The sequence below is a fragment of the Aethalodelphis obliquidens genome, unplaced genomic scaffold, assembly GCF_003676395.1.
Source record: "Aethalodelphis obliquidens isolate GAN/ISIS:26980383/991018 unplaced genomic scaffold, ASM367639v1 scaffold41, whole genome shotgun sequence".
Lineage (NCBI taxonomy): Eukaryota > Metazoa > Chordata > Mammalia > Artiodactyla > Delphinidae > Aethalodelphis > Aethalodelphis obliquidens.
In genome coordinates, this window is record NW_020837985.1 from 16,772,965 (window position 1) to 16,785,541 (window position 12,577).

A 12,577-nucleotide genomic window follows, 5' to 3' on the forward strand; every position below is an offset into this window, starting at 1 on the left:
ACGGGACTGGAAGAGCCTGGACAGCCTGGACACTCAACCAGCGATGCTCGCCTGGGAGCAGGGCTACGGCAGCACTGATCCACCTGGAGCCTCCCTGAGGATCCCAGCAGAGAAATCCCCGAGAAGGGTTACACTCCCAGGACAAAGCAACAGGCTCTGAGTGAACCCAACATCTGGCAAGCAGGGAGTCTAGCAGGGCTTCCAGCGATGGGGCAGGGGACCACGGCAAGGCAGTCTTGCACACAAGACTGATCATCCAAGAGAAGCCTGCACTCCAACTGGCCTGCTACAGGGAGGAGTACGGGCTCCCAGGCCTAAGAAGCCCAGGCATCACGGAGGCGTCGCGAGAAGAGGGGGGGTGCTGCCTGCCCGAGCCCTCATCTGAGGCTGGGCTCTCCTTTCCAGTGGGCGTCACTGGGGGTTGCCACTAGCCTGCCCAGCTGTGCTCTGCAGTGGGACAAGCGTGTGCCTGGTGGGGGAAATGGGCATCCAATGCTCACCCAGCTTCTGGCTCCTCGGCTGCAAGCAGTGGGGGCCAGGCTTGCTTCTGCCCATGGGGGCTGCCACTGAAGTCCGCCAGGCTCCTGCTGAGCCCAGGCCCAGACCCAGACCAAGTCGGGCGGCTGTGAGGGTGCTCCTCGTGGGCCCCACCTGCAGCCATGGAAGCTGAGGAGGGACCCCCAGGCCTGGGAGCTGGAGCCTCCTTGATGGGTGACAGGCTGAAGAACCCCCTGAGGACATTCCCACCAACCTCCCTTCCTTCCGTCCTCCTCTCCTTTACGGGCGTCTGACAGCCTCCTGGCCTCTCCAGCGTGTACCCCGATATATTTCTTGTAGCTTAATCCAGTTTGGGCATCTGCTTTGGAGAAGCCGAACCAATACCCCAAACCATGCCCCTGGCTTCACACAGACCAGTGCCCTCGGCCCGAGCCTCCCCTGCCCTGGGAATGACCTACGAGGAGACCCCAACCCCTTCCTGCTGAGCCCCGGCCCCATTGGCTCGGCATGCGTAGGCCCAAAGCACAGCTTCTCAGCTCAGGGTGGAACCTGCCTGGCCTTCCGCCCACCCCGGAGCCGACCCGAACTCCTGGCTACGTGCTGTCTTCCTTGTAATCTCAGCCCCAGCCCGATCTCGGACCAGGCCCAGCGCATCAGAACCCAGCCTTGGCCCAGACCCAGGCCCCAGACAGACGCTGAACCCCTAGGATCCGTGTGTTTATTTTAAACGCTTTCCACAGGGATGGGCAGGACCCCAGCCTCCAAGAGGCTGTGTGAGTTGAGGCCTCCTCTGAGGAGGAGGCAGCATTGGGGGGGCCCTGAAAGGGCAAGAGGACACCTCAAGGTGGGCACTCCAGGTGGAGGAAGCCGCCCGTCCAGGGTCTGGATGGATTGGGTCACGGCCTCGGAGCCGTCCTGAGGGCCCTCTTCCCCACGTGTCCAGTCACGCCTCCATTCACCCCTGAGCAGGGTGCTGGGGTGCCGGCGCGACAGCTCAGCCTAGTGGGGTGCGAATGCTGGCAGCCCACACCTGAGCCCGCAGGTGTCATCTCGGGTCCGTGCTGTCCAGTGGGGAGGTCGGGGACAGCTTCCGGAGAAGGCCCAGGTGGGGTCTGACACGGTAAGTGCGGGGGAGGGGCAGGAACGGGGCCAGGCTGTGGGGCAGCGGGTGTGGACAGGAGGACAGATCAGTGCTTCTTGGCCAGGAACCTCAGAACCTCAGGCCAGGACATGGCCAGCCAGGAGTGGAGCACGTGACGAGGAGTGATGGGCTGCTGGGGCGGCCGGGAGGGCCCAGGCAGAGGGCGGCCTATCACGGCGCCGGCTCCCAGGGCTGTGTCAGCTTCACAGTGGCCCCCACCAGGCCTCGGCCCGGGAGGTCAGGTGTCATCCAGGCAGGGGGCTGAGGGGGGACAGATGGACTCAGGGGTGTACGAGGCAAGAGGCTGAGGGCGAAATGGTGCTCCGTCAGAAGGTGCGTGCCCCCTCTAGGTCGTAGGGCTGTCTGGGGGGGTGAGCTCCCGGAGAGGGGTCTTTGTGTGCAACAGGCCTTGCGTGGCTCCGGGGGGCAGGCATTGGTGCCCAGCACCGAGCCCAGGGTGCCCCTCAAGGGGGGGCCTCTTCTGCAGATGTGCCCCTGCCAAGACTGGCCGCAGAGCGGTGGGGGGCGGGCCAGTCGGGCTCAGCCTGGTCCTAAGCAGCCCCAGGGGCCAGCAGGGCTCCGGTGGTGCTGGAACGGGCTGTCTCTGTAGACTGGTGGGGGCCGGGCAGGGTGGGCGTGGCGCCGGCCCAGGCAGGGAAGGCGCAGGAGGCACCCACGGCAGGGAGGGTGCTGCGCCTGAGCCCGCAGCACCACCTGCTGGGTGGACGCTTGTGCCGCTGCCACCACAGTGGGCTCAGGGTCACTCTGCAGCTGCCCCAGGTCTGTGGGGGACAGGGCAGTTCATGGCGCGGGAGGGCCCCAGGGCCCCAGCTCTCCATCCACCCATTCCCATCCGCTCCGCCCTAGCGCCCACCACCTTTCTGGAACCCCATGCCCCGGTGAGTCGGGTCCTCACCCTGGAACAGATTGTCTAGCAGGTCCTGGTTGATGCGGCGGGGGCTTGAGTGATGGACCAGGAAGCCTGGACCAAAGCAAACCCTGAGTGCTGGCCCCCTGCCCACAGCAGGGAGGGGCTGGCCCAGCTCCCAGAGCCCTAGGTGCAAGGGACAGTGTGACACCAGGACTGCCTTACCCACGAGCACCACAGCTGCCCAGCGCAGGGAGTCCTGTGGGTTCCGCAGGTAGCCCTGGGTCTGGCTCAGGAAGCGGGGCACGTGACTCGGGTACCCCTAAACCCGGGGACAGAAGGGCTCATAGCAGGACAGGAGGGCCAATTCTGCATGGGAAGGAGGCCGCAGAGGTGAGTCCAGGGGCTGAGGGCCCTGGGGATCCCCCGGGACATGGCATCAGGACCTGAGGCTTTAGACCTGCCACCACCTTGACTGCAAGGGTGGGAAGGCTCAGTTTGGCGGGAGTGGCCCTGGTGTACATTGGACCAAGCGGGCAGCTGACCATATACCCCATCATTGTCACTGTCCTCCCCCAACTGACCAGGCGGTGGCAGATGCAGCTTAGGGCCTCAGGGCTGTTGCAGTGGGCCACGGTGATCATCTCCTCCAGTAGGCCCCAGCGCAGGGCCTGGTCACAGAGGGTCAGGGTCCACTCTGAGCTCTGGAACAGGGGAAGGCAGCAAGGTTAGGAGTCCAGAAAGTGGCAAGAAATGGCCTGGGAGGGGGGAGGTGGCCAGGATGAGGGGTGGAGGCGCAGGCGGCCCAGGAAAGACCAGGAACCTGGCTGCGCATGTCACCTGCACCTGAGGTCCTGGGAGAAGTCCCCGACCTGTAATCTTTGGAGAGGCAGCTGTCGTGGGAATGGGTGGGGCTGGATGGAGACAGCCCTGGGACAGTCTTGGGGGGACTGACCTCATTGGTGTCCCGGCTGGGGTCATACAGTCGCAACAGCAGCGGCACGAGACTCTGCAGCACCAGCTTCCGCAGGGGGCCGCGGAGTCCCGGAGCCCGCCCCAGCCGCGCCGCACCAGCGTCCCGAGGAGCCCGACCGCCGAGGCGCGGACCGAGTCCCGGGCCTGCATAGCAGGGCGCGGTCAGGGCGGAGCCAGCAGAGAGAGGGTGTCCGGAGGGCTGCCGTCTGGGGGCGTGATCTCGGGGCCAGGAGCGGGGCCTGGTTGGGGAACCCTGGGAGAGCCTGGGGAGGGGGTGGTGACGGCGGGAGGGGCGGGGCCGGAGGGGCGGGCTCACGTCTTCCACAAGCGGTGGGAGGAGCGGTCCCAGCTCCGCGCCCAGGAGCCGCACCGGTGCCCGCGGCCGCATCAGGACCCTCCGCAGCGTCCCCAGTGCGGCGCCCACGAGCCGCGCGCCACCCTCGCCCAGGGCGCCCAGGAGCGCGGGCAGCAGCGTGCACACGTGACGCACCTGCAGGGACGGGGACTCGTGGGAGACCCCTCGCAGACCCCGCCCAGACCCCGCCCAGTCCTGCCCCTCACCTTCCTGCGGTTCAGCGCCAGGTGGCCGAGGCCCAGCAGGCCCAGCCAGTGCACGGTGGGCTCGGGGTCGCCCTGCCAAGCGCAGAGCCGGTCCAGGATGACCTCCTCCCGCAGAAGCCGTGTGGTGGGCCGGCTCTGCAACAGCTGGGCGGGGGGACACAGGGTCAGCACGCTCGCGTTCCCGTGCCGGCCCGGCCGCTTAGGGGCCAAGTCCATGGTCACCCCTCACCACCCATCCTGGAAGCGGGCTCACTCCGCTGAAGAAGGCCATAGCCGTGAGGCGCTGTGCGTCTTCCGCGCTGCGCAGCTGGGGCAGCAAGTCCGCGAACAGGCCTCGCAGGTGGTGGTCGGCGTGCGCCACCATGGCACTGTGATGAGGCGGAAATAGGAGCTCTCCCTCTGCGTCCGGCCTCGCCCCTCACGAAGCCTCTACCCAACAACCCCCATGCCCCTGCCTCTTATCCCACACCCCTGCCCTGCACCTGGCCAGCAGCAGGACACCCTCCAGGTGGGTGTGGGCTCCCACCAGTCTTCTCCAGCGTCCAGCCTGCTCCATGCACGTGACCACCATGCAGCAGCTATCCCCAGTGAACAGGGCCTTCAAGGCCTCCACTGTGCAGCTGGGGGGGGGGGGGCAGCAGACGAATGGGCAGTGAGGGCCAGGAGGGCACTGGCCCAGCCCTCACTCCCCCCGGTGTGCACCCCTCACCTGGCGTGGCTGTACAGTAGCCCTTGGTGGGATGGGGCCCAAACCTTGGGGATGTCAGTGGGGCATGGGTCCCGGGCCAGCTCATGTAGCTGTGTGACCAGCACAAGGAGAAGATGCGGGTAGAAGCCCCGCGTGGCACCCACGCAGCCTGACACAGCCAGCATCTCCCCAAGGGCACGAGTGGCCTATGGAACAAGGGGCTCATTCAGGCTCAGACGCTGCAGACAGGGCGAGGACAAAGCCTCTATGCTTGAGAGACGTTATGGATGGGTGTGACTCAGGTGAGAGCCTGCTGCCCCCAAACCCCTGAGCCCAGACTCTCCTGTCCCCTTGGGCCAGGGCCAGGGGAGTCCCTGGCAATGCCACCTACCACCAGTGCCTCCAGCTGGCATCTGGCCGAGCCCTTTAGCACCCACAGCAGCTGCACCAGCACCTGCCCATTCACGCGCTGGTTCTGGCTCAGGCCACGCCAAAGCTCGGCTGCCGCCCTGGGGGCACGGGGCGTGTGAGCCAGGGCCTGGCGCTGGGATGAGGGGCGTCTCCAGGTCAGGGAGGCGGCCACTGGGACTCCAGCAGGAGGAGGGGCAGGTAATCAACCCCGCAATCCCAGAGAAACAAAATAAGTGGCATCTGTGCAGAGACCACAACGGAGCCAAGTCTGCAGGATCAACTGCCCGGCGGGACCACGCAGACCCTGTTTGGCCAGTAGCGGTGAGACAGGCCTGGCATCACGAACAATCACCGTGGAGAGTAAAGCCACAGGTAGCTCTCCTGGGGCAGACTCACCAAAGAGCCATGGGCGCCGGGGTGCAGCAGCCATCTGGCTTGCTCGGAAGCACACCCCGCCGGGCTGGGCTGCAGGAGAGGCCTGGAGAGAGAAGGCAGGCCCCAAGCCTGGAAGCCAGCCCTGAGGACCCTCAGTGGGTGAGAGGCAGGAGCGGAAGGCAGGGAAGGCCCTGCCCCGCTGTGACCCACCCCACCCTGGGCCAGTCTCCACAACAAGCCGGAAAGGGGAGGGAAGCTGCGTCGGGCCGCGGGGGGGATGCGGCGTCTGGCGGGGCGGGGCGGGTTACCGGTCCGGGGACAGTGAGCGCGGCAGCAGTGCACACACCACGGCCCGACAGTGCTCCAGGGCCAGTGTGCTCAGCACCTGCAGGGCCGCCCGCTGGGGCCTCCACTCTGCCAGGCTGGGCACCTGTGCCAGCGGCCCTCGCACAAGGCCGTGCACCTGGCGTGGAGGGGCGGACGTCAGTGGTCCAGTCTCCGTGACCCCTGCACGTTACCCTCAGTACCCTGACCAAGCAGCTGCGGCCTGAAGGGGGCTGCTCCCTCTAGCCCCCAACCCTGGAGGGGACCAGGCGGGAGACTCCAAGGGCAGGGAGGGGACGGGGGCTAACCTGGTCCTCCAGCCACTCCCCCCAGGCCTCCAGGGCTGAGGACAGGGTGAGTGCTGTCGCCTGCGTTCCCCAAAGCCAGCCTCGTCCAGACAGGCAGCCCGTGTACGACGCCAGGTCTGCGAGGGCCCCCTCTTCCAAGGAACTCTGGGGAGTCTGGGAGTGGGGGCGAGGGGAGACTATGAGACCCCCTTGCCTCTCACACTCTCTTCCTCCCCACCCCGTCCCAGCTCTTGACAAAACCCCCGTGGCCTTTCTGTTTTTTCCCAGCTCCGTCCCCCTTTACCCCCCAGGCATCCCTCCTGCTCACCAGATGAAGACCGGGTCCCTCAGGGACTGGCTCCTGGGTAGGAGACTGGGAGAAGGGCTCACTGCCAGCTGGGGAAATGGCGGCTGCCCGCCCAGGCTCTACCCCGCGTTCAAGCTCAGGTTCGGGCTGAGGGCCGGTGGAAGGGGGTCCCGGGGGCTGCCCCTGGCTGGCCCGGATCCCCTCAGCCAGAGCCGTCAGGGTTAGGGCTCCCACGGGAGCCCCCTGGGCCCAGTCCCACGCGCCCCCAGCCATGGCCGCCGCACACACTGAGCTGCTCAGCCGGGCTCAGCCCGCAGCACCTGGCACTGGTCCTCCCAGAAGCCGTGCCCAGGCCTGACCTAGAAGCAGGCCCCAGGCAGGCGGGCCCAGGGACAGGCGTGGCAGCGTGTGGGTGCACGTGCGTGTGCATGCTCTGTGGGGGCGGGAGGTCGGGGAGCCACACGGGGGTGTCCCCAGGTGTGGTGCCTGCAGGGGCTTTTGAAGGGTCTTCCCGCCCAGACTGTTGTTGGTGAGTGGCCAGCCTAGGCTCTGCCCACCAGGACCTGGGAAAAGGGCAAGGTCCCTGGGAGACAGTGGATCTGCAAGGGGGGGGGGGAACGGTCCCTGACCCTGACTTCCGACCCGTCTGGGCAAGGAATCCTGGGCAGGTGTAGACAGCTCTGAGGAGGCCCCAGCACGTTTTAGAAGTCTGGGCCCAGCCCTGAGCTGAGGCCTCGCCTGATTCAGCCCTAAAGAAGCAGTCAGGTCCAGGCTGCGCTTGCGGCCGGGGGCTGGGCTCTCCTCTCTGCATCCTGACCCGGCCGGACATCCCGGGCATGGGGATGATTTGGAGCAGCCCTGGGGGGGAGCCGGAAGCAAGAGGAGCTGCCCTGTGCCTCCCAGGTGCCCTTGCAGGTGACTGACATCACTGGATGGATCACGGTGGGTGGGTGGGGGAGTGTCTGGGTCCTGGCACTGAGGAAGTGTAAAGCTCAGAAGTGGTGACCTGTGGGTACCTGGGGCCTGGTGCGTGTCCTGATGTGTGTGTGGCGGTGGCGGGCGGAGTCTGTGTCTCTCTCCGAGCCTCCTGCTCCCCAGGGCTGGCCTGACCGGGCCTCTGCCCCAAATCCCCGCTGTCGCCCTCACCCAGCAGCGCAGCGGCCACTGCCCAGCCTGGTCCAGGGGAGCCAGAAGAGCTGGTCTGGCCAAATACCTGGGCAGGCAGAAGTGCTCCGGGAAGCACCCTGGACAGTCGGCACTCCCCCTCGTCCTGGCCTGCTTCTGTCCCCCGCCCAGGTGGGAGAAGCCCAGGCCCCACCCTCTGTCCCGCAGGGCCTCCAACCTCTCCTGAGTGGCTCCTCCGGAGGCAAAGCCGGTGGAGACCCGACGAGCCTGCTCGCACAGGGGCAGGGCCAGCCCAGGACCCTGGCCAGGTGCCCAGAGCTGAGCCAGTCCCTGCTCCCTCACCTCCACCAGCTCTAGTGCAGGCAGGCCCCGAGCCCTCCTCTCCTTTCCCAGGACTGCAGGGGCGGGAGCTGGGTCCCCAAGGCCCAGGCCTAGTCCGTGCCGTGACAGATGCCAGGGCCGACAGGGAGCCACATGGGTGGGGCCCAGGGGTACAGGGTCCCACAGAGCTGGCAGCAGCAGTGGCAGGGGACACCCAGGCCTCTCCTTGGCTGGGGAAGCTTGAGGCGTCCACCGAGCCTGCCCCGCCCGGGGGGCATCCCGGAGCCCCCCCATCTGGGCTGGATCCCCAGCCCGCCTCGGGCCTCTAGCATGGAGTGGTCTTCCAGTAACCAACCCCCCCAGCTCCTAGTTGGGCACCAAAGCCCCCTCCCTTTCCCCACAGCCCTGCCCTGTCCTGCCCGGATCTGCTCCTACAGTCCAGCTCCCCAGGCCTCAGATACCGACCCCCACCCCACCGGCCTTAGCCGACCTCAGGCCTCAGCACGGGGCTGCCTACCTGCCCTGGCTGGGCTGGGGTCTTCCCTGGGAGGATGAACCCTCATGCTGATTCCTGACTCCAGCCCACCCTGGGAAGCCCTGGGGGTCCAGTGAGTGGCAGGCTGGGTGAAGAAATGACACATGACAAGCTGTGGGGATAGTGAGTGACTCATGTTCATTTCAGGCAGCTCCCAGCAGGGGATTCTCAGAGGGCACCTCTGCACTCAGTCTGTCCACCAGGGCCCGGAGCTTCTCAGACAGCGCCACCTGCAGGGAGGAGAGGGGGGGACCATGGGTGGCCGTGGGGGGAGAGAAGGCACAGGGCGGGTTGATGATGTGGGCCCTACACCCACCTGGTACAGCGCAGGCTGCTCGAGCCACCTGTGGGCAGGACTCAGACGGCTCAGGGACTGCTGGGCGAAGGCTCTAGATTCGGCCAGAGATGGGAGGGGCTCACACAGCTGGGGGGAAGAGGGAGGAAGGGGCTGGCTCGAGGTCAGGTGTCCGAGCTTGATTTGAGTTGAAGGTGCAGGCTAAGGGGGTGGGTGGCTAGGGGCGGTCACCTGTCCCTGCTGGACCCAGAGTCGCAGCAGCGGCTCCACGTGCACCGGCCTCACGGTACAGGACTCCTGGGTCCCTCGAGGCCAGACTCTGAGCTCCTGGCCAGCCTGGGGAGGTGGCTCCTCTGCTAACTGCAGCACGTCTAACAGCAGAGCCCCTGCGTGGGTGCGCATGTGAGGGCGCCAAGCATGCACGGGGCCTGGGGCCTTGAGCTCAACTGCGGAGGGTGGGCGGGGCCTCACCATCGGAGCCCAGGAGCCGGAAGGCAGCCTTGCTTCCAGGCAATGTCTGCTTCTCGGGGTCCTCGGTCAGCTTCATCCGCGGCTGGCCTCCCACGGACACCAGCTACAGGGACAGGGTGCTGAGCTAGCTGGACCCTTCTCCCCGGACCCATGGTCCATCCCCAGCCCATCCCCACTGGGCCCCGGACTCTCTCCACCTTGTAGACACAGCCCAGGGAAGGCTGGCGGGGGCAGGTGACCACGCTAGTACCGATGCCGATGACGTTCACCTCACTGCCCTGGGGGGGAGGGGAAATGAGCTCGGCCAGCATCTGCAGGCCCAGGGCCCGCCGAGCCACCCTCTGGGCTGCCCCTGCCCCGCCTACCTTCTGGGACAGCCTGGCCAGCTCCTGCTCATCAATGTTGTTGCTGACAGCAATGGGGATGGACTCCAGCCAGGGCACCCGGAACCTGTGATGGGGGCAGCCCTCAGACGCCCCTGACTCACCCGGCCCCCTCCCAACCCAGTCATGCCGTCTCCCCGCCACCTGATAATCTGCCCTCAGCCACACTGGCTCTATGGGCCCCTGAGCGAGCCCACCCCAGCTTCTTTGCCAAGGCTGCAGTACCTCTACTGAGGTAGCAGCGTATCAGAGAGCCTCACGGTGGGAGAGGCACGGTCCCTCCCTCCCTCTGTCCCATCCCAATATTCCTGAACCGGAGGGGATCTCTCAGAAGGCAAAGCCCCTCCCAGGGGGACTCACTGGGCCGCCACTGTTCGGAAGACGCCACGCGTCTCCTGAGCCTGCTGAAGCAGGTCGCCACTGTCCAGCCTGACTCCCACTGCCTGGTAGCCCAGCTCCTCCAGTGCCAGGGCTACAGCCAGGAAGTTGGGGAGACCACTCCTGCAGGTGGGGACATGGGAGTAGGGGGTCTGCTGCTGCTCTGCTGAGCCCACCCTGGGGGATGCCCGGGCCTCACCTCCGCACACTGTAGGTGTCCAGCAGGCCCTGGAAGGCCCGGGGAAAGGCCAGGGCATAGGCCACAAAGGCCGCCCGCTCACCCCGGTGTGGCTCCTGCACCCCCAGCCCCAGGTGGCCACACACACGCTCCAGCCACGTCTCCACGCAGGCGGCCAGGTCCACCCTGGGGCCCTGACCAGCCGCTGGAGCCAACATCTATGGAGAAGAGTTGGTGAAGGATGGAGGACCCAGAGCGCAGGGTGGGGACTGGTTCAACCCCAGCAGAGAGTCTGAGCCACCTGCCTGCCAGCTTCCCAGTGCCGCACTGAGACCACCTGCCTGGCGTGGCTTGGGTGGGCCAGGCGTGGTATCTGCCTGTGCACAGAGCAGGGACTGGCCTCTCCTGCTCCCTGGGAAGGGCTCGGCTTGGGGGGTCTGCCCTCTGGAGTCCAGCTGGGGGGACAGGGGTACTGACCGGGTCAGGGGGCACCTCGGTGCCTGAAAAGGAGGTGATGAAGGAGTGCGCCAGGGTCCCGGCCACCGGCACGCCCCGCAGCTGTCCTGCGAGCATGTTGCTGCTGCCATCGAAGCCTGGGGTCAGGGCATCAGGCAAAGTTGGGGGACTTCAGGCACTGAAGGGGATTCTCAGGGCTGGCCTCCTCCTCCCCCAAACCAGGCCTCCGTCTCCTGGCCCTCACCGCCCAGGTAGCTGTAGGTAGAGGCGGTAAGACCCCCGTCGGGGCCCTGAGCCCGCCGAAGCCCCAGCTCCAGCAGCCGCTTCTCCGGCCCTGCGATCAGGCGAAGCCGCGCGGCGTTCGTGGCGACGAGGCTGCGGGAGCAAGGGGGCAGGGGACCCGCAGTGACGGCCGGGAAGCCACCCAGAGCGCTGCCTCTCCCGAGGACCCGAGCAGCGGGAGCCGGAGGCCCCTGCCAGGACCCCGGCTCAGCGCTCCGCCCCCAGGGGCCACGCCCCACGGGTCCGGGCCCGGAAGTCAGCGCTCCTTCCCGGAGAGCCCAGGCTTCCGGCCCCGGGCGGGAGGCGGGTGTCCCGCCCCAGGCCCCACCTGGCGCCCCGGGCCCCACCTGGCGTAGCTGACCAGGCAGAGGAGCGGCGTCTCCAGCAGCTGCACCACCAGGAGCGGCCCGGACACCTGCAGCAGCGGCACCTGCGGGGCGGGCTGTCAGCTCGTCGCCACCCGGCCCTGCTCTGGCCCACCCCCCGTGCCCCGCTCCCCCGGCACTCACGCTGGGGAAGGCGAGGGAGCCCTCGGGCAGGGCCCGCACCGTCACCCCGGAGCAGTCGAGGGCACGAAGATGCTGGAAGAACGCGGGGTCTGTGTCTGGGGGCAGCACCGAGGCCAGGAACTGCACGTCTGGGGGCGACAGAGGCCGTGGTGGCGAGGGCTCGCCGGGGCTGCCGGGGGCGGGGGGCTGCCGGGGGGGGGGCCGGGGGGCGGCTACCTGCGTCCGTCAGGCGGAAGGCGCGCACGAAACGCACGCAGTCGCGCAGCCCCGCGGCCAGGGCGAAGGCTCCGCCGAACGGGCAGCGGCGGAAGAAGAGTTCGAACTCGGCCGCCTCCTGCGCCCGGCCGGCGCGCCAGTAGCCCAGCGCCATGGTGGCCTGGTACAGGTCGGTGAGCAGCGGCCGCGCCGCCGCGCGCCCCTCGGGGTCCTGCTCCGCCGCCATCGGACTCTGGCCGCTGCCCTGGCGCCCCGGACTCTGGCCGCCCCGCCCGCGTGACGCCGCGCTGGCCAGGGCCCGCCCCGCCAGCGGGTTGGGACACCGTGGAGCCACTGCCTTTCCTGGCAACCAGAACCGTCAGGGCGGGCCGCTGGCCTCCGGACGCTCTCTGACAGCCGGACCGTGGCTCGAGGTGGGGACTTGTGCTCTCGCTGGTCAGCCCAGCTCCCCCTGGCCCCTTGGAGCATGGTCTGTCCTGCCCCAGGCCGCGCGGCCAAGTCCGGGGAGCGCGGGGAGAGGGTGGAAGAGGGCAATTCGAACTCCACGTCCAGCTGGACTCCATCCTCGCCCGCCCAGAAGCCACCCCAGGCCTGGGCAGGGCAGCTCGCGGCCGGCACCACACCAGGGCAAGGCCCACGCGACGCTGTTCGGGTAGCAGCGCGGTGCTGACAGAACGAGGGGGCGGCTCATCCACCGCCAGCTGGCACCGAAGGCTCTCGGGTCTCACACGCTAAACCCCACATGACTCCTGCGGGCCCTTTGAGGCCACCAGCTCTGACCAGAGTAACCACAACCCACTCTTTCTCACCAGCCACGCTGGGTCCAGGGCAAGAACCACTAGTGACACAAGTCCTGCCCAGACTGGGGAGGGGGGTGGGGGCCCAGGCAGGACAGTGGGCACAATTCCACAGGGCAGTGTGTCATGGGATCTGTCAAGGGCCCAGGTCTCCAGCAGGCAGCAGGGGCCTCAGGGCTAAGGGAAGAAGTCCAGC

The 12,577-nt window shown here is 67.7% G+C and overlaps 2 protein-coding genes across 6 annotated transcripts; both read right to left on the minus strand.

Moving 5' to 3' along the window:
* Positions 1–1,202: 1,202 nt before the first annotated feature.
* MROH6 (maestro heat like repeat family member 6) lies at positions 1,203–6,740 on the minus strand. Its single transcript, XM_027132341.1, is given in 15 exon segments — positions 1,203–2,421; positions 2,556–2,621; positions 2,733–2,829; positions 3,074–3,211; positions 3,463–3,554; positions 3,557–3,626; positions 3,799–3,972; positions 4,044–4,187; positions 4,297–4,411; positions 4,526–4,663; positions 4,753–4,937; positions 5,123–5,240; positions 5,826–5,980; positions 6,150–6,302; positions 6,457–6,740. Coding segments are annotated over 15 exon segments (2,139 nt in total). The 5' UTR covers positions 6,709–6,740; the 3' UTR covers positions 1,203–2,179.
* A 1,791-nt stretch (positions 6,741–8,531) lies between these two features.
* On the minus strand, positions 8,532–11,857 carry NAPRT (nicotinate phosphoribosyltransferase). 5 transcript variants are annotated; one of them, XM_027132256.1, is made up of 13 exons: positions 11,585–11,855; positions 11,369–11,496; positions 11,207–11,289; positions 10,822–10,952; positions 10,599–10,714; positions 10,143–10,339; positions 9,926–10,066; positions 9,548–9,632; positions 9,380–9,460; positions 9,183–9,285; positions 8,943–9,082; positions 8,733–8,840; positions 8,532–8,646 (listed from the first exon to the last, which is right to left on the minus strand). In XM_027132256.1, the coding sequence occupies exons 1-13, from the start codon at positions 11,808–11,810 to the stop codon at positions 8,560–8,562; spliced, it is 1,626 nt and encodes a 541-aa protein (XP_026988057.1). In that variant the 5' UTR covers positions 11,811–11,855; the 3' UTR covers positions 8,532–8,559. The 5 variants fall into 5 exon arrangements, 3 of the variants coding, with proteins under 3 accessions (XP_026988057.1, XP_026988056.1, XP_026988058.1); XM_027132255.1 differs by having other exon boundaries at positions 8,943–9,097; positions 11,585–11,854; XR_003438310.1 differs by having other exon boundaries at positions 8,630–8,646; positions 8,943–9,097; positions 9,183–9,301; positions 11,585–11,857.
* Positions 11,858–12,577: the final 720 nt, after the last annotated feature.

Coding starts and splice junctions, on each gene's coding strand:
- NAPRT (XM_027132255.1), bottom strand. CDS start 11,810: ATGGCGGCGGAGCAGGACCCCGAGGGGCGCGCGGCGGCGCGGCCGCTG. Junction 10,067..10,142: donor GACACCTACAGTGTGCGGAG/GTGAGGCCCGGG, acceptor CCCCACCTGCAG/GAGTGGTCTCCCCAACTTCC. Junction 8,841..8,942: donor TCTGGGTCCAGCAGGGACAG/GTGACCGCCCCT, acceptor TCTTCCCCCCAG/CTGTGTGAGCCCCTCCCATC.